Source organism: Canis lupus, chromosome 2 (genome assembly GCF_048164855.1).
Source record: "Canis lupus baileyi chromosome 2, mCanLup2.hap1, whole genome shotgun sequence".
NCBI classification, from domain to species: Eukaryota; Metazoa; Chordata; class Mammalia; order Carnivora; family Canidae; genus Canis; species Canis lupus.
The window spans coordinates 56,951,448-56,976,556 of NC_132839.1; the positions used below are offsets into that span (position 1 = coordinate 56,951,448).

Genomic DNA, 25,109 nt, shown 5'->3' on the forward strand with positions numbered 1-25,109 from the left:
TCCTGCTTTCATGTCTAATTCATTCTTCTCTGCTGTGAGAATTGGCTTGCTTTGCCTCAACAGGCATCTCATGAAAGAGATGGTTAGCTCAGCCACGCAGTGATGGGAGTCCTCAGCTCTAGCTCTTCTGGTGCAATCCCAGATTCCTGGGAAAGACTGTCCAGAAGTGGACCTGGTGTTTGCCTCTGATACTCAGCTGTGGCCAAGGAGGCTAGGTCTCGTGTCCAAACCTGGCCACCCTTCCAGCAAGGACTAAGTGGAGGCTGGCTGTTATTTAAACATTGTTAATTTTGTGAAACTTCGTTGGCTTATGGAGTTTTATATTTTTAAAGATTTTTATTTATTTATTCATGAGAGATACAGAGAAAGAGGCAGAGACATAGGCAGAGGGAGAAGCAGACTTCCTGAGGGGAACCCAATGCAGGACTCGATCCCAGGACCCTGGGATCACACCCTGAGCCAAAGACAGACGCTCAACCATTGAGCCACCCACGCGCCCCTGGGTTTATAGAGTTTAAGGCAGTCAGGAATCAGCAAGAAATGTCAGCCCCTAAAGCCTGCTTCCTCTAATGCAGGGGAAGTTGTTTTCAGTCTGCTCTTTCACACTCTTTGGCTTGGGTTTCAAAGAGTCGGATATAGAGAAAACTGGCTGTGGTTAAGGGAAGAGGAGGCCATAGAATTTTATCAAGGAATGATCTTCCCTGGGGCTGGATTGGAAACACAGTCCTCATTTCAAGAGAGAAAGGTCAACCAGTTTGATCTTTAGTTCGACTCTTTCTTTCATAGGTGTGACCTGGGTTAAGGTTTAATCTTTCTTAAACAGAAAAATGTGGATGCAGTACAGGATTTTGGAATGATTTACTGCAAACTAATACAACAGCTCCCAGGGGGATGCTTATTTCTTATATTTTATCTCTTCCCTACCTACTTCCAAAAAGGATTTGAGGCAGATTATAAAGGCCAGAAGCATAAATACAGTAAGATACAAAAGTCAAGTAGTGAAAAGGGAAGAAATGAGAGAAATTGTATTGTAAGATTCTGGATGATAATATATTAATAATTATTTGTAGAAATAAAATAAGGTGGGTTTCTACCTTACACCACGTATCAAAATAAATCCTCGATGTAACAAAGAGTTAAATATAATTGCTAAATTAGAAAGGAACTAGAAAGATACATTTCAATATTTATCTGTTCTTAGGCTTAGGTAGAAGCCTAAGAGGCTTCTAACCTAAGAGGTAGAAGCCTCTTAGGTTCTTAGGTAGAAGAAGCATTTCTAAACTCATTAATGAAGAAAGAAGCCTTAAAAGGAAATATTAATAGAACTGACTACCAGGACGCCTGGGTGACTCAGTGGTTGAGCGTCTGCCTCTGGCTCGGGGTGTGATCCTGGGGTCCTGGGATCGAGTACTGCATCAGGGTCCTTGCAGGGAGCCTGCTTCTCCCTCTGCCTGTGTCTCTGCCTCTTTCTCCGTGTCTCTCATGAATAAATAAATAAAATGTTAAAAAAAAATAGAGCTGACTACCTTGAAACATAAAGCTTCTTGACTTCTCAAAGCACCCAAATCAAAATCAAATGGAGAACATATTTCCAGTACAGATGGCAAAGAGTTGATAACCTTATTAGGAAAGTTGATAGTTGTTAAAAATAGCAAAAAGCAAATATACATGAAAACTATCAAACCTAAGAAAGGAAAGAAAATATAAATTAAAATAATGAAATTCTATTTAACACGATTGGAAAAATGTTAGAAAATTATAATATCCAAGCTGAGAAGAGAGATTGAGAAAAAGGGAATTTAGGGAGCCTGGTGATAACAAGGAAGGAAATATCTGGAGGGCTATCTGGCAATAGTTTGAAAAGCTCATTAAACACACCCTTTTTCTCAGAAATTTTCTTACCAGAAATTTGCTTTTGGGGAATTATCAAGGATTTGTGTAAAGATTTAGGTACAAGAATCTTTGTCTTTTATTCTTTTTTTTTAATAGATACTATTTCCCAAAGGTTTTATAAGGACCATCGATTACTTTTGTAATAAGAAAAAATAGAAAATAATATATTGCCTTTCTGTATCCATTTTCTTTAATTGGGAAGTTTGTGTAGGATTAATTAATTCCCATCAATTGGGAAGTTTGTACCCAACTTTGAAGAGTAAAGTCATATTTTGTTAGCTTTGGAAGTATCGGATGGGAGGGATTAGTAATTAAGTAAAAAGATTTCTGAGTCATCAAGACTTGCACAAACACTTTTTACTATTATTATGAGAGCTCCCTAGAGCATTTACTTAGAATTTCCTTGCTGTTGTTGTAGACAGAATTTGAACGAGATCTGTTTTCTTTCTCTTTCCATCCTCTGGCAGGTTGAAGGCAGGCAGCTAGTTCCAGAGAAAAGCAGTGGTTGGGGGCCTGGCAAGAAGGGAAGAAAGACACATGAATTAAACAACAAAAACAGAAACAAAGAAACAAACACACAGTTTGGGGCCAACCTAGGGGCAAATAGTCCTTCCCATTGAAATGGTTCCTTGAAGGCATGGATGATAGTTAATATTCCATATAAAGACCTGGAGTCACCTGGGAAGATTAGAAGCAAGATGGTTAAGAGAGAGCATTTAAATATGGGGAAGAAATGATGTGAATCCCTGGTGGGGTCTGGTCTCCTGAGACTCTTGTAAACTCATTCAGCCTTTCCGTGGCTTGTCTCTCTGGGTGATGTGCTTGTGGCCTTTCTTTGCTTCCAGGACTGCCCTCCTGATGCAGAGGACTTCAGAGCCCAACAGTGCTCTGCCTACAATGACGTCCAATATCAGGGGCGTTATTATGAATGGCTTCCTCGGTATAATGATCCTGCTGCCCCCTGTGCACTCAAGTGTCACGCACGGGGACAAAACTTGGTTGTGGAGCTGGCCCCCAAGGTACTGGATGGAACTCGCTGCAGCACAGACTCCTTGGACATGTGCATCAGTGGCATTTGTCAGGTGAGCCACACCTGCTTCCCCTACCCTGGTTCATGTGCCATGCTTGCTCTCCATAAAGAGACTTTTGTTCATGTAAATGAAATATTGTCTTTGATCTTCATGTAAAAAATATTGTAGAGGGTGTTACTTGCCTTCAAGTTAGGTTTTACTTATTTAAAAGAGTGTAAACTTTGTCCACATAGAATCAAAATATTGCAGTAAATACCATCTTAGGATTCCTCTGGGTCATTGGATCTCCAGCTTGAAGGGACTTCAGAACCACCTGAAGGACTGGTTAAAACACAAGGTGATGAGCTCCCACTCCCAGAGTTTCTGATCCAGTTAGGTCTGGGCTGGAGCCTGATAATTTGCATTTCTAACAAGTTCACGTGGGGGCTGCTGATGCTTCTGGTCAAAGGACCCCATTTAGAGAACCACTACTTTAGAATGGTAATGTCGAAAGGTCCTTTGAGCCTCTTAACACCTTATTGTTTTATTAAAATGAATTTATTATTTTGGGTCTTTGGGAGCAATGACTTACTTATTACAAAATTAGCACAAATGCATTCCAGCATATTTTTCAGAGTGGGGTTTGCAAAACTGTGATGCATGTAACTGAAACATCCCCCACTCTCCCTCCCCCTCCCCCAGCTTGCAGTGGGTATGAGGATTCAGGGCACCGTGACAGGTTGTTGAGATAGAATGGGAATGGCAGGGAGAGGATGAGAGTCCACCCCCATTCCTTAATCTCTGGAAAAATATTTTAAAACAATTATGTCTTGTATTCCATACCCAATTATGCTCATAACAAAAACAGTATGAATGAGAGCAAGTGAACACCTCAATCACCTACCAAGTGTTGGGCACCACCAGCCATCTCAGACGTTTCATAGTCGAAGGTGAATCATGTTCCTGCTCTTCAAAGTAGCTTCTCCTTCTTCCATCTGTCCATCTAGAAAATGGCCTCCAGTTACTGTAAAATTTTGGAGTCCCTGATTCTCCTTTTTCAACACATACAGCCAATCCATTGTATTCAAAAGTCTTTTTATTGAATCCACCATTCCTTTCTGTCTGCATGACTTCTTTTTTGGTCTAAGCCTCCATCAACTCTGACCTAAACTGCATTGCTAGCCTCCTCTTCTGATCTCCCAGCTTCCACCACTGTTCTCCTCAGGTCTACTCTCCACACAGCAGCTGAAGTGATTGCTTTAAAACCTAAGAAAGCTTCATTTTAAGAGTTTGTCACTCCCCTGACTCAAATCTCTCAATGACTTATCATTGCATTGATGTGAAAACTGCGACCCTTGCTTGCCTTTCCAGGCTCTTCCTGGACTATTTTCGCTCCCTCCTCACCCTTTTTAAAAAATAGACTTAATTTTCTAGGTTGCCAGCAAAATTGAGTAGCAGGTACAGAGAATTCCCTTCTATCCCTTGCCCCTTTATATGTGTAACCTTGTCCACTATCAAAATCCTGCACCAGAGTGATACATTTGTTATGATCAATGAACCTACATTGACACATTATCACCCAAGACCTGTGTTTACATTAGGGTTCACCCTTACTGATGTGTATTCCATGGGTTTTGACAAATGTTTGTTGACTGTTTCTACCAGTAGAGTATCTTACAAAATAGTTTCACTGCCCTAAAAGTTCTCTGTGTTCTTCCTGTTCATCCTTGCCTTCCCTGCCAACCCCTGGCAAGCATGGATCTTTTTACCATCTCCATAGTTTTGCCTTTTTTAGAATGTCTTATAGTTGGAATCATAGAGTATGTATGCTTTTCAGATTGACTTCTTTACTTAGTAGTGTGCATTTAAGTACTCCATATTTTTTCATGACCTGGTAGCTCATTTCTTTTCATCATTGAGTAATATTCCATTGTCTGAGTGGACCACATTTTACTTATCCATTTACCTACTGAAGGATATCTTTGTTGCTTCCAAGTGTTGGCAACTAGAATAAAGCTACTTTAAACATCCATGTGCAGATTTTTGTATGGACACAATTTTTGACACATTTGGGAAAATACAAGGAGTATAATTGTTGGATCATGCTAAGAGTATGGTTAGTTTCATAAGAAAGTACCAAATTGTCTTCCAAAGAAGCTGTACCATTTTGCACTCCCCACCAGCAATGAATGAGACTTTCTATTGCTTCACATCCTCACCAGCAGCAGTAGTGTTGTCATTCTTCCAGATTTGGACTCTTCTAGTAGGTGTGTAGTGGCATCTCATCATTGCTTTAATTTGCAAGTCCCTTAATGACATATAATGTTTAATATCTTTTCTTCTACTTATTTGCCATCTATAAATCCTCTCCAATGAGGTGGCTGTTCAGCTCTTTTGCCCATTTTTAAGCTGGGTTGTTTGTTTTCGATTGTTGAGAGTTATTTGTATATTTTGGGTAACAGTCTTTTGAAAATATTTTTCTCCCAGTATAATTCATTTTCCCATGTTCTTGACAGTGTCTTTTGTAGAGCAGAAGCTTTTAACTGCAATGATGTCCAGCTTAACAATTATTTTTTTCCAGGCATCGTGCCTTTGGTAGTACTGTACCTAAAAAGTCATCATCAGGGCAGCCTGGGTGGCTCAGCAGTTTAGTGCCGCCTTCAGCCCAGAGCGTGATCCTGGAGACCTGGGATCAAGTCCCGCATTGGGCTCCCTGCATGGAGCCTGCTTCTCCCTCTGCCTGTGTCTCTGCCTCTCTCTCTCTCTCTCTCTCTGTTTCTCTCATGAATAAATAAATAAAATCTTAAAAAAAAGTCCTCATCATACCCAAGGTTATCTAGATTTTCCCCTATTTTATCTTCTAGGAGTCTATAGTTTTTTGTTTTACATGTAGGTGTATGATTAATTTTGAATTAATTTTTGTGAAGGATTTAAGTCTGGCCTAGATACTTTTTTTTTTGCCTGCAGATATACAGTTATTTAATTACCATTTGTTGAAAAGATGATCTCTTCTCCATATTATTCCCTTTTCTCCTTTGCCAAAGATCAGTTGACTGTATTAATGTATTTCTATGCTCTCTATTCTTTTCCATTAATTTATTTCTCTTATTTTGCCAATACCACACTATCTTGATGACTTTAACTTTGTATTAAGTCTTGAAGTTGGGTAGTGTTAGTCTTCTGACACTGTTCTTCTCTTTCAGTATTGTGTTGACTATTCTATGTCTTTTCCCTCTCTCTCCATAAACTTTAGAGTCAGTTTATCAGTATCCACAGAATAACTTCTTGGAATTAAATTGAGAAGAACTAACATCCTGACAACATTGAGTCTTCCTGTCCACAAAGGTGGAATATCTCCCCATTTATCTAGTTCTTTTTTTATTAGTTTCATCAGAGTTTTAAAGTTTTCCCCCATATAATTCTTGTACAAAATTTTTGTTAGTATATTTATTTTCATGAGAAATATCAGTCTGTAGGTTTCTTGTAACATCTTTGTCCGTTTTTGGCATTCAGGATAATGCAATTCTCATAGAATGAGTTAAGAAGTATCCTCTCTTCTTTTTTCTGGAAGAGATCATAGAGAATTGGTATAGCCTCTTAAATGCTTGGTAGAATTCACCAATGAATCCATTTGGGCCTAGTGCTTTCTCTTTTGGAAGGCTATTAATTATTGGTTAAATTTCTTTCATAGAAAGAAATGTAATAGAACAATTCCATTCAGATTATCTGTTTCTTCTTGTGTGAGTTTTGGCAGATTGCGTCTTTCAAGGAATTGGTCCATTCCATCTAGATTATTAAATTTGTAGGCAGAGAATAGTTTATATTATTTCTTTATTATCTTTTCAATATCCATGAGATCTGTAGTGATGTCCCCTCTTTCATTTCTAATATTAGTAATTTGTATCTTCTTTTTTCCTTAGTTAGCCTGGTTAGAGACTTGTGATTTTATTGATCTTCTTAAAAATCAGCTTTTGGTTTCATTGATTTTCTTTATTGATTTCCTGTTTTCAATTTTACTGATTTCTGCTCTAGTTGTTACTATTTTTCTTATTATTATTTTGGATTTAATTTGTTCTTTTTCTAATTCCCTAAGGTAGAAGCTTAGATTATTGATTCTAAATTTTTCTGCTTTTCTTATATATGCATTAAATGCTGTAAATTTCCCTGTAAGCATTGCTTTTACTGCATCCCACATATTTTGACAAATAGTATTTCATTTTCCTCAAAATATCTTAAAATTTCTCTTGAGATGTTTTGACTCGTGTTTTTTAGAAGTATGCTATTTAATATCTAAGTATTTTAGAATTTTCCAGCCATATTTCTGATACTGATTGCTAGTTTAATTCCAATGTGGTCTGAGAGTAGATGGCGTATGATTCCATTTTTTAAAGAGATTTATTAAAATGTGTTTTATGTCCCAGAATGTGGTCCATCTTGGTAAATGTTCCACATGACCTTGAGAAGAAAGTACATCTTGCAGTTCTCAGATGAAGTAGTCAAGAGATACCAATTCTATCCAATTTTTGTGATGATGCTGTTGACTTCAACTATGTTTTTACTAATTTCTCCTTGCTGGATCTATCCATTTTTTAAGATTTTATTTATTTATTAATGAGAGACACACAGAGAGAGGCAGAGACATAGGCAGAGGGAGAAGCAAGCTCCCTGTGGGGAGCCTGATGTGGGACTTGATCCCAGAACTCTGGTATCACACCCTAAGCTGAGGGCAGACACCACTGAGCCACCCAGATATCCCTGGATCTGTGCATTTCTGATAGAGGGCTTTTGAATTCTCCTGACTCTAGTAGTGGATTCATCTGTTTTTCCTTGCAGTTCTATCAGCTTTTGCCTTGTGCATTGTGACATTCTCATTAGGCACATACATATTAAGGATTGTATGTCTTCTTAGAGTATTGATCCCTCTATTGTTACATAAATGCCCCTCTTAAATCTGGTAACTTCCCTTGCTCTGATGTCTGCTCTGTCTGATATTAATATACCTACTCCTGCTTTATTTTGATTAATTAGCATGCTATGTCTTTTCCCATCCTTTTACTTTTAATACATTTATGTCTTTTTATTTAAAAGGGGATTCTTGTAGACAATGGATAACTGGATCTTGTTTTTTGATCCACTCTGACAATCTTTGCCTTTTTTTAAATTTTTATTTATTTATGATAGTCACAGAGAGAGAGAGAGGCAGAGACATAGGCAGAGGGAGAAGCAGGCTCCATGCACCTGGAGCCCAACGTGGGATTCGATCCCGGGTCTCCAGGATCGCGCCCTGGGCCAAAGGCAGGCGCTAAACCACTGCGCCACCCAGGGATCCCAATCTTTGCCTTTTAATTGGTACATTTAGGTCAGTGATGTTTAAAGTAATTATTGATACAATTGGATTAATATTTATCATATTTATTACTGTTTCTATTTGTTACCCTTATTCTACCCTTATTCTATGTTAAAACAGTTACCCACTGTTTTTCTGCTTATTGCTGTTTTAATCGAGCATTTTATATGATTGCATTTTCTTTCCTTATTTAATACATCAGTTATACTTCTTTTTTTTTTTGCCTTTTTTAGTAGTTGCCTTGCAGATTGCAGTATATATTTATACCTAGTTCAAATTTACTTTCAAATAACACTATACTACTTCATGGGTATAGAGAAAATACCTGCAACAAAGTAATAGTAACAACAAAATTCTGATTCTTCTCTGTATCCCTTGTATCATTGCTATCATTCATTTCACTTATGCATAAGCATATATCTACACAAATATACATATCTAAGCATATACAATTTTTTTAAAGATTTTATTTACTTATTCATGAGACACACACACACACACACACACAGAGAGAGAGAGAGAGAGAGGCAGAGACACAGACAGAGGGAGAAGCAGGCTCCATGCAAGGAACCCAACATGGTACTTGATCCTGGGTCTCTAGGACCACACCCTGGCCTGAAGGTGGCCCTAAACCACTGAGCCACCCGGGCTGCCCTAAGCATACACAATTGAACAGATTGTTGCTTTATCATTTTGATAAACTATTATCTTTTGCATCTATTAAAAATAACAAAATTAATGTTTTTCTTTTATCTTCCTTTATTCACTCTCCAAAGCACTTCCTTTCTTTATATAGATCCAAATTTCTGACCCATATCATTTTCCTACTCTGAAGAATGAGGTCCACTAGCAAAAAAACTCCCTCAATTTTTATTTGCCTGAGAAAGTCTTTATTTCTCTTTCACTTTTGAAGGATAATTTCATAGGGTACAGAATTCTAGGTTGATTTTTTTTTCTCTCAACACTTTAAATATTTTACTCTACTGTCTTCTTGCTTGCATGTTTTCTAAGGAGAAGTCAGATGTAATTAATTTCTTTGCTCCTCTATTGGTAAGGTGTTTTATTCCTCTGGTTTCTTTCAAGATTTTTCTTTATCTTTTTTTTTCTGTAATTTGAATATGATATGCCTACGTGTAGTCTTTTTGGCATTTATCTTTCTTAGTGTTCTTTGAGCTCCTGGCCCTATGGTTTTGTGACTGACATTAATTGGGAGAAATTCTCAGTCATTATTTCTTGAAATACTTCTTCTGTTCCTTTCTTTCTTACTTCTCCTCCTAGTATTCCCTCTATACTCATGAAACCCTGAGTAGTTGTCCCACAGTTCTTGGATGTTCTGGGGTTTTTTTTCAGTCTTTTTTTCTTTTTGCTCTTTATTTTGGAAGCTTCTATTGACCTCTCCTCAGAGATTCCACTCTTCTCCCTTTTGTGCTGTTTTTCATTTCTGCCAAAGTGCCAGAAAGCTCTTACACATGCTGTTCTCACTGCCTTTTACCTATGCTCCTGACTACTCTTATTATCTTCAGGGTTTCAGCTTAATATTGCTTCCTTAAGAGGGCTTCTGGGATTACTCTACCTAAATTAGTCTTCCTGATTCTATTATAATACCTTTTAACTGCCCTGGTAATATTTCATAATTACATATTTATTTGTGTGATAATTTGATTATGACATTCTCCCATAAAGAATGTAAGTTCTTTAAGGACAAGAATCACACATTTATTGCTCATTGCCATACCCCAGAATTCTTACCATTTCTGGCCCCATGTAGGGTCCTTAGTAAAAACTGGTTGAACAAGTGAGTTTACTCACTTGCAAATGCAGAGGTTATTAAAATATTTTGGTCCCTCTTTTATTTCTCTTTCAGCCTCCACTCCTGCATTTCTAGTTCAGTTTAATGACCATTCTGGGAGATTCCACAGGTTCTGTCAATTCAGCATGCTCCCTCCTCTGCCTCAAATAAGCTAGTATTGTTCTTACCCCGATCCATGAGTTATTCTGTTATTCCTATTCATTTCTGTTTATGGCACCAGAATTCTCAATGTTACCTTCCTGAATTCATATTGTAGTCAATGGATTTGCTCCCATGTGCTCTATATCTTGCTGCTTCTGTCAAATCTCTCATATTTTAGTCTTTTCTCCCCTCTCACTTTCACCTTTTTTCCCCAAGACTAGACTAGCCACTCTTCCTTTGTGGCCTAGCCATTGTCTCTTCCTTTCTCTACTACTCTTGAACCATCTTATTTGGTGTTTGCTATTGACAAATCTTCCCAAAGATCAAGGCTTACTACTTCATTCTTCTATTTTATATGCTGCTAGTGGTTTATCTTTATTCCAGTTCACTTTTGGTCTTTTCCTCTAAATGATAATGAAAGTTAATCACTTGTCAGTGGAATCATGCTTTTTAGTTTCCAAGTTTTTGACAATGACTATGTGTTGCTTGCATAATTAAGAAGAATTACCATTAAAAGTAATTAAGTTTGGGTTGAAGAAGAATAATCTGGACAAGGTAATGTTTTGATGTTGAGGTTTTGAAAAGTTGAGTAGTAGTTACATAAACCAGAATGAGGAAGGGAGTCAAAACAGAGTGAATAGTACTTGTGAAGAGATATAACAGTAGATATATTTAAGGATCAATGACTCATTCTGTAGAATTGAGGTGAAAAACACCTGTGGGATAACGGTAGAAGTTGAGGTTACAAGCATAAGTGGAAACTAATCATTAACATTCTGAAAGTTACAATAGGAATTATTGAAGAATCTTACAAGTAATAGCCTAACTGGGATTGTCATTAGAAAGATCACTCAAGTGGCAATGTGGCAGATTATTTGGAGAGGAGAGGGTCTGGCCAAACTATAGAAGGTCAAATGTGGGTTAACAAGAGCTTAGAGTATGCAGAGGTGGGCTGAATGGAGAAGGGATGACAAACTGTAGAGGTTAATTAAGGTCTTTTAGGACTGGATGATATTGGATGTGGTGAGTGAGAAAGAAGTTTAGAATGAGGCCTGGATTTCTGACATGATGACTAAGTAGATAATGAGACCATTCCTCAAGACAGAAAGTACTGAGTGAGGACCAATATATGGGAAAAGATGCTGAGCTTGATGTACCTGTGAATAGCGAAGTTGATATATGAATGTAGAGCTTAGAAGAGAATTCTAATAGAGAAACATAGATCGTAGTTAAGGCCAATATATGTCCTTGGAGAACTGAATAAAAAAAGCAGATTTCCAGTGACAGAGTCCTGGCCCCATCATTTTCGGAGCAAACTTCGGACAGAGTGCATTTGATGGGGACAGAACTTCTGTATAATAGAAAACTGAGAAAAAAAAGTTAAGGGTGGGTGAGTGTTTAAGAAGAAAAGTTAGCAGAGTCAGATAGTGCAGAGAAGTCAAGAGGGCTAAGGGGGAAGTATACTTGCTTCATGTGGCCCAAACTAATACCACTGGTGATCTCAGCTTGAGCATCTCAGTGACATGGTTGGAGTGGACAGTGGTGGCAGATGTATTCACTTCCTGTGGTTTCATTCATACCACCTCTAAGCCTTGGTCTTTTCAGTATATAAAAGGGAGGCATTATTCTCCATGTAAGTCCTATTTTAAACCCGTTCTTTCATGAAAAACATTCCATGAGTCCAGCCCAGTAACTGTCGCACAGGAGGCCTGTAGTCTGCACTGGCTCCCTTCCCCTGCTTCCTGTCTGTGTTCACTGACCACAGCCTCTCTTCATATTCATTATCTCAGATGTATAGTTTACTCTAGTAATTTCCAAGGCTGAATGGGGCTTGCAGGAAAACTGTGGTTTTCAATACCAAATTCATTCATTTTAAAAGTGTGCTTCCCATGTTTTTGTGATATTTTTGTGATGCTGATGGGCAAACCGATTCTTTAAGGCAGTAACAGGTGATACCCTGGCTGCTGAGAGCTGAATGCTCTTTTGGCAAGGCTATTTGGGTGAAAAGAAATGTACGTAGTTTCTTCAGAAGTGACTGTGAGAGAGTCTCAGAAGAACTCAGATCTTTTCTTCAACAGGATCACATTCACACACATGCCCTCTCTCGTCCAACGTGGCCATGGCCATCAGCGATTGCTAGGATGGGAGAGAATAAACCATGGGATTCTCACTGCTTGCCTCAGGATGAGCAAACAGCCCTGATGTTCACTTGGCACAGACCACAGATGATTTTTGCAACTGTGTTTACAGTCTGTTCACTTAAATGAGCCGTCACTGTACTCCTGGGAATAACTTTTGTGAATCTGAGCACAGCAGGCGGCATGAGATGATGACCCTACTGAATGAAATTTGCTTCAGCTTTGCACATCTGATTTTTATGACAAATAGGACCTGGTTGGAAGCACGTCCTCAGAGCAAATCTGATTTATTGTTCATGTTTATTGAATTCCCTGACAGCTGGGTAGATGAAGAAACCACTTTGTAGTTACAGTAAAACTAACATTTATTGGGTGTTTAGTGTCAGGTATTGTCTGAAGCACTTGGCTGTAGGTCCTTATATGTGTGAGGTAGGTACAGTCATTGTCCCCACTTGGAAACTAGATTTGAAGAGCCTAAGGGATTTTCCTGCATTGCATGGCTGCAAAGTGGTAGAGCTGGAATTTGGACCCATGCTACCTAATCTCAGAATCTGTTTTCTTAGTCACTGTACTTTACTGATGGTCCTTGAAAGTATTATGATGCCTGAAGTGTAGCTGAAGTTTGTAACGGGAAATGAGAGGTGGTTCTGATAGAGGACAGCCAGGACAACAGGGGGGCCTTGCACAGACAGCACAGTCATGCTTAGACAAACTCAAGTGTCTCCACACTTCGCAGAGACAGAAAGTGCTCGGATATGGTCATGCTGAGCATGAGGGCTGTTGGGACCTGGAGACTATGTACTTGCTCATTGTGAAAGGGACAACTAACATAAACACGTTAGAGTTTCTATTTGTCAACAGAAGCCAGAAATTGGGATTTTAATGCGAAATGTCCAATTAAAAAAAAACCTTGCTATTTTAATGACCTTGCTTTGTCCATTAATGGTTAGGTTGTGCTCTTTCTGACACTGGCCAGGTTTTCCTGCAGTAACCAACAACCACCACAGTTCAGTGGCTTAACACTATTAAAGATCATTTCTTGCTAATGCTACTTGTCCACCATCAGTCAGCAGGAGGTCTCTGTTCTTTGAATATCAAGAGATCAGACTGAGGGAGGTTTTATTCGAACACATGTTTTACATAATAACTACAGTAGCAATAAGAGTAACTGACCTTTAAAGCTTCTTACAGAAATGACACTGGCACTTAGATTCAGTTCATTGGCCCAAGATGGTCAAGACCACACTTAACTTCTAAGGAGATGGAGAAGTATCGTCCTTCCAGGGCTGAAAGGAGAAGCTCCATATTTTAGAACATCTCTAATGACGACTGTAGCTCTATATACTCTGATTTTCAAGGCAGACATCTAGAGTTTTTTCCTAATGTAGCATCCAGTTTTCAGAGATCTCAAACAAAAGTTGACTCAAAAAACTGGTTCTAGAAAGATTAAATTAGATTTACCTAAAAAGATTCCTAGGTGGCTTAATATGGAGTGAGGAGGCCACCTATTTAAATACTATGTTCTTTTAGCTGATTAGGAATTCGTATGCAGAAATAGTGAAATATCCTTAGCTGAAGTGATGATTTATGTAGGAGTATTTATTCCCAAAGGTACTGCTCATATATTTTAAATATTTGTTTAAATCAGACATTTTGTGTAGCTTGTCTCATTAGCACTGTAGGACATGAGCCTTGTCTTGTTAGATTATACCCTGTCATGCCTGCCTATATACAAATTTAATAGATGTTAATCTCTTGATATGTTTTATTGGTTCGTGGTTTTTAAATCATTACAATTAAAGATCTTGACTTTCGGAGATGTCATAGAGGTTGAAAACACCTCAGGGTAGCTTTTCAGAAGTTGCTTATTATTGATTATGATGAGACCTGAGAGCCCAAATTCAGTAGGCCCATGGTTTCAAGGGCCATTCTGACTTACACCCTCTGAATTACAAGGCAATCAGAGCTGCTTCTCAGATATTATTTTTCTGTGATGTTTTCACTTGCTTTTTTTGGCTGTAAGATTTGGATGAACTGTCACTTGAAACAAAATTCTGAAACAAATGTAAGTGCTCAGGGAAGTGTTTGCTTGCCTAAGATCTTACAAGGCCCTAAACACTCTTCAAAACAAGCCCATCCTAGCTGCTAAGCCCACACCCTTTCTGGATGACCAGATAGACAGTTATTCTCATTCTCATGAAATGCGAAGTGCTCAGGGACATGAATTGTGAGGACAGAGGTTGGCTCGGGAACAGTGTTTCTATAACTTAATGGTAGAATTACTCCCCTTGGAGAAAGTTGCATGAACACAAGTTACTCATTGATTGAATCCCAACCATGCAAGTGCGTTTCCAAAATCAGTCATTCTTCATTTGCTCCACGTGTGCTGCTAAGTATTAATATAATTGCCTGTGTGACTTGGTTCTCTATGACCTATCCCACTGCTACCAAAGGTAAAGAAGGTGTGCCATGGTATTAAGATTCTGGAGTCAACCGACCTGAATTTTCAGGCCATTACTGGTGCTGTTTACTAGCTGTGTGATGCTGGCAGGTCATTTAACCTCACTGACATTCAGATGCCTTATTTGTAAAATAGAGGCAGAAAAAATCACCTATGTCATCAGGTTGCTGTGAAGATTCAATGAGGTATGTGATGTGCTTGGCATAATGCCAGACACATGGTAGGCATTCAGTAAAAAAAATCAACTATTAATATTTCATTACCACCTTTATAAAAATATACAATAAGGATGAAAGGATCTCAAAAGTCTTTGGATTTAGCTACTCCTCAGATAATTTAATTCCCTCTCCAGTTTCCCCGCCAGAAAGTCTCCTACCTAGCTCACGGTTGAACACTTGGTGCTGGATAACTCTGACTTTTCAAACTCTTTGACATTGAACTAAACTTCAGCTTAAACCTGTAGTTTTCACCATTTGGAAACACAAGGAACAAATGTAATCCCTTTCTTCATGACAGCCCGTTGTAAATTTAAAAATATCTTTAATCACAGGCTTTTCCTTAAACTTCCTTGGAACTTTTCCTACCTCTCCCTGAAACTTTCATTTGATCTTTCTCCTTCCCTTCAGCACTGAAATTTTGGAAAGAATAGTCTGTAGATGTGGTTTCAACTCCCTCCAGTTTTATTTTGTCTTCAACACCTTGGATGTAGTGATTCAGCAACTCCCTGCTCCGAGGTTTAGGGGCTATGCCCAGGACTCAAAACAAAATGAAAAACAGAGAGGATAGAAGGGGGCCTTTTTTAAAAAAAGGTTTTATTTATTTATCCAATAGGGACACAAAGAGAGGCAGAGACATAGGCAGAGGGAGAAGCAGGCTCCCTGTGGGGAGCCCGATGCAAGACTCTATCCCAGGACCCCAGGATCAAGACCTGAACCAAAGGCAGACGCTCAACTACTGAGCGTTCCAGGTGCCCCAAGAAGGGAGCCTTTTTTGTTGAGTCCTTTGTAATGTTGTAATCCCTATACTAAGAGAGTCTACATACATATTCTCATTTTATCCTTACTAGATCTTGGGTAAAATGTGTATTATTGTCTGTGTGTTAGTCTTGAGGAAGATGTGTCTCTGAGTGTTTGAACTGTTTACTGTCTGCCATCTTGAACGGGTTGGAGGGGTGGGACAGGGAGGCTCTCTGCCTCCAGAGTCCCTGCACTTAAACACCATGTATAGAAATGCAAATAAAGTTGAGTAACACAGGGAGGTAGAAAGAAACTTTCTCACCAGTTCATATTAGTGGGCACATGTTATGTAGAAGACCGATTTGTACCGTAAAAAGAAATGTGCCTAGCCCTTGTCCTCATTTATGGAAGCTCACAATCTGGCAAAGATGCACACATGTATGCACACACACAGATACCTCACAAAAATAATAACTCACAAAGGACTGAAAGGTAGCAGTATAGGCATGTGCTATGAGGTCACTCCCATTCATTCCTTTTCTGCATTTAAGAAATGGTTTATGAAGAGCCCAGATGTCCATCAACAGATGAATGGATAAAGAAGAGGTGGTATATGTGCAAGTGTGTGTGTGTGTGTGTGTGTGTGTGTGTGTGTGTAGGAATACTACTTAGCCATCAAAACAAATATAAAATTGTATTATTTGCAATGATGTGGATGGAACCAGAGTGTTATGCTAAACAAGATAAGCCAGTCAAAGAAAGACAAATACCATATAATCTCACTCATATGTGGAATTTAAGAAACAAAGCAGATGAACAAAGGGGAAGGGAAAGAAAAATAAAATAAGATGAAAACAGGGAGGCAAACCATAAGAGACTTAACTCTAGGAAACAAACAGGGTTGCTGGAGAAGAGGGGGTAGGAGGATGGGGTTACTGGGTGATGGGCATTAAGGAGGGCACTTGATGTGATGAGCACTGGGTGTTATATGCAACTGACGAATCACTCAACTCTACCCCTGAAACTAATAATACACTATATGTTAACTAAATTGAATTTAAATAAAAATTTTAAAAAGAAATGGTTTACAAAAGTGTGTCTATAGATCTCATAACAGAGGAAGACACACATAGGTATAGGCATAAATAATGATAGAAGGATATATAAAGAGCCAGAGTATAGAGAGATATGGATATGTAAAGATGTTGGGAGATAAGTATGTGGAGATTGAGATACAAACAGAGGGGAAAATGTATAAAACTATGGCCTGGAAGGATACTCGTCAACTTCAGTGTAGGGGCCAGAGAAGAGGGGAGGTGTGGGGAGCCAGGGGGGCAGAGGAAACAGCCTCTGTAATGTTCTGTTCATTTTATTTTTTTTTTATTTTTATTTTTTAAATTTTATTTATTTATGATAGGCACACAGTGAGAGAGAGAGAGAGGCAGAGACACAGGCAGAGGGAGAAGCAGGCTTCATGCACCGGGAGCCTGACGTGGGATTCGATCCTGGGTCTCCAGGATCGCGCCCTGGGCCAAAGGCAGGCGCTAAACCGCTGCGCCACCCAGGGATCCCTGTTCATTTTATATACATAAAAATATATGACTAAAATAAAGAGATAAATTAAGATGTAAAGGGAGGGACACAATTCTCTTTTAACTAGACTGGGCCCTTGGTAAGATTCCTACCAGGAATCTTAAGGCTTTCTGTCATTTTTAGCTTGAAAACTCTGTCACCATGAGAGAGCCCAGTGGTTAATTAGGGAAGGTTTGCGCCCGGGGGCGGGGTGGGGGCCTCCCGAGGGCCCTGGCCCCTCAGCCATCCCCGGATCCTGACACCTGCTGCTGTCGCTTCTGCCCGCAGGCCGTGGGCTGTGATCGGCGCCTGGGGAGCAGCGCCCGGGAGGACAGCTGCGGCGTCTGTGCTGGCAACGGCTCCACCTGCAGGCTCGTGCGGGGACAATCCAAGTCGCACGTTTCTCCTGAAAAAAGTAGGTCTGCAACCCGCCGCTGTGTTCCCACAGGACAGAAGGTGCTCCGGACCCCCTGGTCCCCGAATACCGAATACCGTCTTCCTAACTGAAGCTTTTTGTTGGAAAGCGCTGTTGACTAGTTTCTGGAAAGTCAGATTTCTTTGAAAACATGTCTGTCAGACGTTTGGTTCCATTGGTTTTTTCCCAAGACTACCCATTTCATTGAATCATGACCATTACAGAATATGACTAGGTTGGTTTTTTTTTTAATTTGCTGGTTTTTTTAAAGATTTTATTTATTTATTCACGAGAGATATACAGAGAGAGAGGCAGAGACACCGGCAGAGGGAGAAGCAGGCTTCATGCCGGAAGCCCGAGGTGGGACTGGATCCCAGGCCGGTGTCACCACCTGAGTCGAAGGCAGGCGCTCAACCACTGAGCCACCCAGGTGCCCCATTTGCTATTTTTTTTTAAGGTAAAGCATGAAGTAGTAATTTTTGATTTGCCTCCCTTGATTGCTAACAAGGCAGAAAATCTTGTCACTAGTGGTTCTTGCCCCTCTATTCCTTCTTATCTTTCGGTCAGCTCCTAAAGTCACTTACTCATTTTTTCTGCTTGGACATTGATCTTTTACCCACCATCGTGAGCTTTTATTACATCGTGAGTATTAACCTTTTGCCTGTTACATTGATTTTATTTTAATTTTAACTTTCAGATTTCTTTGTGATGGCTCTTTTAAATATTGGTTTCCATTCGTTACTTGACTTTCAGTATTGTTTGTATTTTTGGGATCCATAGTTTCTAAGTTTTATAGCCTCAGAAATGTTCATGCTTCTAATTTAATGGTATCTGCCTTTTTGAATCCTTCGATTTGGAGGTCAGTAAACCTTTTGAGTAAAGGGTCAGATAGTATTTTAGGGCTTTACAGGGCATATATATCCATGGTCTTAACTATTGTGCGCTGCTGTTGCAGCACAGAAACAGCCACAGACAACTCATGAACAAAGGGCATAGTTGTGTTCCAGTAAAGCTTTATTACTACGGGTATCAATTCAAGCTGGACTTGCTGTAGAAGTCAGCCACGGAAAATGGGGAGTGGAGGGAAGAGATACCCCAAGGCCCAAAGGTGACTGTGGCAACAAGCAGCAGTGATAGGCAGGGGCCAGGGGTTGAGAGGCCTCTGTCACCTGTTACTGACTGGAGGAGGTGATGAAGCCAGCACCTGGAAGGAGGTGTGGCTAGTGACCTGGGCAAGTCTGTTACACCACCAATTCCTTGGTGGCAGAGAAGAGGTTTTGTCCCAGCAAGCTGGCGCAGAAGTAAGTGAAAGCACTGAGGGTGTAGGTGACATCTGTGATGCTATGGGGCATATGAAGCAGGACTGTACTGGTGGTGCGCTTTGGAGGGACCTCAAACCTCAAAGTGGTAGTAAAAATCCTTCCAAAAATACCACGCATAAGAGTCGCTGTTCATACTGGACATCCCCCATTGTGGGAGCTGTTATCCTAGGCTGCTGCTTCTTCCTTTTTTTTTTTTGTATATTTTTTTATTGGAGTTCAATTTGCCAACATATAGCATATCACCCAGTGCTCATCCCGTCAAGTGCCCCGCTCAGTGCCCATTACCCAGTCACCCCAGCCCCCCGCCTAGGCTTCTTACTCCAGGTTGGAAAGCAGATCCTCCCGAGAGGACCTTATTGAAATCTGGAGGGGCTCCTCTACCCACTTGGGAGCAAAAACTGTGGCTTTTCTGAAGGCTGCAGTGACGCTCTCTTCTGGAATCCTGCCAGGTGTGTTCTTCTCCCTTTGGCATCCAGGTGGTGAGCCAGACATCCATCCCAGACCCGGGGCCATGTCCTTCACTTCCTGAGACTTCCTCCCAAAGCACCTGCTCACTGCTCTGTGTCCTCACCAGGGCTTCCTTTCTTTACTAATTTCTATGCGCACCTTTATGTCTCAAAGTCTTCTTTTATAATTACAGTCCATATGTCCTAGTGACATTATCCTTTGGTAAAAAGGCTTGCTTTTCAATACTTTGAATGCACATTAGACATTCATACAAAAGTAGCATACTCTGGTTTTGAAGCTTTCCTTTTCCCATTTTTTTAAAAGTAAATATATATAAATATATATATTTGTATTTATATATATATTTACATATATGTTTTAATTCTGACAAAAAAACCTAGATTTGTTATAAATTCAGGAGAATAACTGTAATCTGTTTGGTATTTAAATAAGTAATCTCTGAACATCTAAAAGAAATATATAAATATATATCCAAAATATACAGAAGAATAAATGAGAATGGAATCAGATGGTTTATAAAAAGTTAGTTATACTCAAAAGAACACAGTAATGAAGAGGAAAAATACAAGGCATATAGAAAATTAAAAAAAAAACAAACAGACCTTATTTACAAAAATACAAGTTTACAAAAAAATAAATTTACAACCCTCAGGTTGTAGTTTGTGGACCTCTGCCTTAAAGGGAAAAAATATTATTCCTGTGTTTTCTGCCAGCACTTTTATGGTTTTGTTTTCCTCCTTTAGTATCTTTTGTTCATTTGAATTTATTTTGATGTGACTTATGAAATAGGGATTTTATTTATTCTTTCCAATAGGGTGAGCACCATGGGAGGGGTGGAGGGTAGAGAGGTTTCCAGGCAGAGGAAATCTGAATTTCAGATGACCCTGAATTTCAGATGACCCTAATTCGATATGACCCTAAAAGAAAAGCCTTGGGATCCCTGGGTGGCTTAGCGGTTCAGCGCCTGCCTTTGACCCAGGGCGTGATCCTGGAGTCCCGGGATCAAGTCCTGCATTGGGCTCCGGGCATGGAGCCTGCTTCTCCCTCTGCCTGTCTGTCTGTCTGTCTCTCTCTCTCTCTCTGTCTATCATGAATAAATAAATAAAATTTAAAAAAATAAAGGAAAATCCTTGGCATCCTTGAGGAACTATTAATATGTTGCTCAGGCCTGAATCCCATTCCACCTGGTTGGGGTGAAGGATGAGACAGATGGCATTCAGGAGGCAGCCATATGGGCTTTCATTGTTGTCCTGCACACTTCATGTTAAGTGGAGTCACCAGAGCAAGTCAGGCAGATGAGTGACATGATTAGATGTGTGTTTTAGTAAAATAATTCTGGCAGCACGTGGAGGTTGGGCTCCGTGTGAGGTGAGCCTGGAGGCAAAGAGCCCAAATGGGAAGCTTTTTAAAAAATACTCAAAAGTATTTGAAAAAATGAAGCCCTAGTCTAGGGAGTTGCGGTGGGAGAGGTAGAGGAAGGAACAGATTGAAAAGATCTTTACGGGGTAGAATATGCAGAGTTTGATGATCCTTGGAATGAAGATTGCAAGAGCCAAGAAGTGAGGAAGAGGCCAGTGTTCCAGCTTGAGCGGCAGGGTGGATATGTTTGCTGTTCACTTGGGTGAGAAATTCATGAAGAGGAGTCACATACCAAAGATAAAGGTTCACCTTCCTGGATTTCCCTTCTCTTTGGAAACTTGCCTCCATAAATATTAGATATCTTGATACCTTTCTGATACCTTCAAACAAATGTTGATCATATTCTATTTGTGGTTGAAGGAGTGATCTAAAATATGCTTGTCTATTGTTGACTGGTCGCAAAATTCCCTCATTGATGGTAAATTAGGTAGGTCCACCTAAAGAGATTGTGTAGAATATATTAGGAGGTCAAGAGTTGCATTCTGGGGAACACCTGAAGTCTAGGCTTTTATTTTTATTTTTATTTTATTTATTTTTTAATCGAAGTCTAGGCTTTTAGCCAGCGAAGAAATTTAATGGAATCTGAATGAGAGGAAATGAAAAGAGTAGGTAAATGCAGAACTTAGCAAAAGCAGTGTCATGGAAGCCAGAGGAGTAATTCCAAAAAGGAGGTAATGGGCAACCATGTGAACTGCTGCTGAGATACTAACTGGAATAAGAGTCCAAAATGTACTCTGACAACTCAGAGACCATGTGTGACCTTAGCAAAAGTGGTGTCCATGAATTTCAGGCTGAAGGCAAAGCCCAGTTGCAGTGGATTGGTGAGTGAGCAGAAGGTGAGACTATATAGCAGGAAAGAGTTGCCCTGGACAAAAGGAAGGTATATACCCACACCGTGTCAGCAGCTAGATGACCGTACAGGCACCATGGAGAACATGGTGAGAAATCAGCACTTTTCCAGCATACTGGGTTTTTTTTTTTTTTTTTTTGGTACTGTTCATTAAGAGGTAAGAGCTGCGTAGGAATAAGAGCTCTCAGAGACTTCAGAGTGTTCGCATCAAAGAAAGGAGAGGAAGGAACTCACCAAAACAGGGAAAAGGGAGAGGAATTGCCGTGAAGTCTATCTGAGATTGGAAACCGTGAATTCATAGAGGTTCCAATGGGTGGACTTCATGAAGGAGCTGGCTTTGAGTAGTGGTGCACTGGTAAGAATGCATTCTTCTACAAATCATGGAAAGTTCACCTTTGAAATGCAGGACAGCATTTCAGGCAGTCAAGGTTGGGGAAGCTGTTCTGCTATGTCTTTAAGGACCCAGGCTCCTCTCTGTCTCCTTCATTATCCTTAGAGGATGACTTTCATCTCTGTAGTTGCAAAGTCACTATTAAACATTCATGTTCATCCACCCCCAGACAATAAAGATGGCGGTGCAGCCATCCCTTGAATGCTATATTCTTTATTCAGGAAGAGAAATCCTCCCCGGGGAGGTCTGCCTCTTTGCCTACAAGTGTGCCATGTACACACTGGCTTCTAAGGAGCTGGGAGAGCAAGTCTACAGCATTCCACCCACTCTGTTGTTACTAACATTGATACAGTGCTTTATCACACGGAGTTCCCTTCAGGCACAGCCTATCACTTAATTCCACTAAGCCTTTCCATCGTAGCTTTGATACTGTCAAACCCATTTGATGAATGAGGAGACTATGGACCAGAGATGTTAAGGAACATCTCTCATAACCAATTATGAAAGGCAATATAGGAAAGAAATTGGGCTCTGGGGCCAGTGTTCAAATCCTGGGTGTGTTGCTTACTGCTGTGTAAGCAGAACACTTTTTTTTTTTTTTAACCTCCTGTGTATATTTTGGTTTTCTCATTTAAATTGGAAATGGCAATAGTCCTCCCTTTGTAGAGGTATTGTTTAATAAGTAAATCAGTCATGCTGAGCATTGCAAATAGTGTCTGGCACCTAGTGAGTGCCCACTAAATGCTAGCAGTGTTTTTATTAGACATGTGGCTCATTTGGGTACCAATGGATGTCACACCTTTTGCATACATTCAATGTATATGTGGATATTTGCCAGCAGATGTCCAAGTCAACATTTTGTCAATCTGGATATTGTTTGTAAGAGAGCTACTGATGGGTGTGGAGGAATAACTTGTCAGAAGTGTCAAGGAAGAGTGAATTAGAAAGTAAGGGAGGAGGAAATATTCAGCTCAGGGGAAGACCAAGAAGAGCCAGCCTGGACCGTAAACAGTTAATTCAGGTCTGCTTTTGGACAAGAAGATGGAATGGGGAACATAATAGCCAGCTCTGGTGTTGGGGAAGTGCCTAGAGTTAGCACTGGCTTTAAAAAGCCTGGAAGTCTCATTAGAAATAGATGTGGTCTTGTCAGGATCCAAGAGAGATTAGAAACTGAGATAATTCTAATTGAGCCAGGGGAGAAGTCAAGTGAAATTGGGTCAAGAAATCAGTGTTTTGGGGGGAAGTGTGCCGAAGAGGCTCTGAAATGGGAAGGGATAGATGGGGAGGGGTGCTGGCTGAAAGGGGCCTGCTTGTACTTCACAGTTTCGCACTCCTGGTAAGGTAGATCAGATTCTCTCTGTGTCTCTCTCATGCATGGATTTATGCTTTGCGGATTATAGATCCTTTTGAGAATCTATTGGAAGTTATATGTCTTGTATGTATTTCCTCCAGGAAAATAGAGGGAAAATGCATATGTCCCCATAAGGCCCAAATTTGCCAGTCTGATTTTTTTTTTTTTTTTTTTTTGAGGGCATCTCAGACCCCTGTACCAGTTCAGGGCATTCCAGGTCAAAACCCCTAAAAATCTAATCTTTGTGATTAATTTCCCCAAAAGGGTGATGAGAGCATCCGGACAGATCCCTGAACATGGGAGGAGAGGTGATATGGTGAGAGCGGGGCTGCTGGCCCGTCATCAGGCTCCGTACCTCTGTGCTTGGGCTATAGCTAAACTCAGCAGATCCCTGTCTGCATGAAAACAATGCTGCTACTCGTCCTTGATTTTCAATATAGCCCCTTCTTGTCTGTTATTGCTCCGAAACTGGCCTGCTGCAGCCGTTCTTGGCCAGGATTTTCTGTGGGCCATATGGAAGCACTTCCCTATAATCATGCTTTGTGTGAAAGAAATGTGGGAAATTAAGCCATGTCTCTCCCCGAGTGTGCATCACTGGGCCTGTAGAGTGCACAGAGCTCCTACGTCCTCACCTTGCCAAGTGATCATTCCTGTCTTCCTTGGGGCTCACCCTGAGGCAGGCCATGGCCACGAGAGGCCATTGGCACAGGCTCACTCTGGAGAAAGTGCTCAAGGCTGCTTCCAGGCTATCATTCCCACCATGCCGCAAGGCAGATTCAAGGTTGTAGCTCCTGGAGCCAAAACTTTTGCTATGAGAAAAATCCGAAATTAATCCAGATACAACACGCAAATTTCCTGTTCTGCAGGAGAAGGGGAGAGACTCAACTAACAATGGCATAAATAGCTTTGGATGTTGATTCAGGGAAGTAGAGGCCACTCAGTTTTTAAAGAGAGAAAACTCTACACACAGCAACAAAGAAGCAAACACATCTATTTGGAGTCTTGATTTGGCATTTAGGTACTCTGTACTGTTTCCAGGTTTGTCCATTATTTTGCTTTTGTTTTGTTTTGTTTTGTTTTTTTTTTTAGTAGACACCACACCCAGCATGGAGCCCAATGGAGGGCTTGAACTCATGACCCTGAGATGAAGACCTGAGCTGAGAGCAAGAGTCAGACCCTTAATCGACTGAGCCACCCAGGCACCCCCACTATTTTGGTCTTCTCCACATAAGGGTGCACATGCATGAGGCAAATAAACAAGCTCACTTGGTCTGGTCTGGCCTCTTCGTGTATTTTTACCTGGCGGCAACCAAGCCTATTGATACAGTGATGCCCAAGGCTGACCTGGAACCCCAGCATTTCAGTAATATTTGATGTTTTAAGATAACCACACCCTCTTACAAAACTTCCCTTGCTTGGTACTCCTGACAGAAATAGAATCCTGGGCCTGGAGGGTTATTATTATGATATTTTCTCTTCACACACAGTCCATTTTTCCTTTGACTGTCACTTCCAAAAATAGCCCATACACTGAGATCATTCCGTAGCAGGGAAGACTGTATTAG

At 40.3% G+C, this 25,109-nt stretch overlaps 1 protein-coding gene across 3 annotated transcripts in view; it reads left to right on the forward strand.

Annotated features, from left to right (window-relative positions):
• The window catches only part of ADAMTSL3 (ADAMTS like 3), a 338,402-nt gene that overhangs the window by 130,123 nt on the left and 183,170 nt on the right, over nt 1–25,109 (forward strand). For all 3 annotated transcript variants that reach the window (XM_072801596.1, XM_072801608.1, XM_072801605.1), the window contains exons 6-7: nt 2,739–2,975; nt 17,617–17,743. In XM_072801596.1, coding sequence (XP_072657697.1) covers nt 2,739–2,975; nt 17,617–17,743 — 364 coding nt within the window. The remainder of the gene's footprint in view (nt 1–2,738; nt 2,976–17,616; nt 17,744–25,109) is intronic.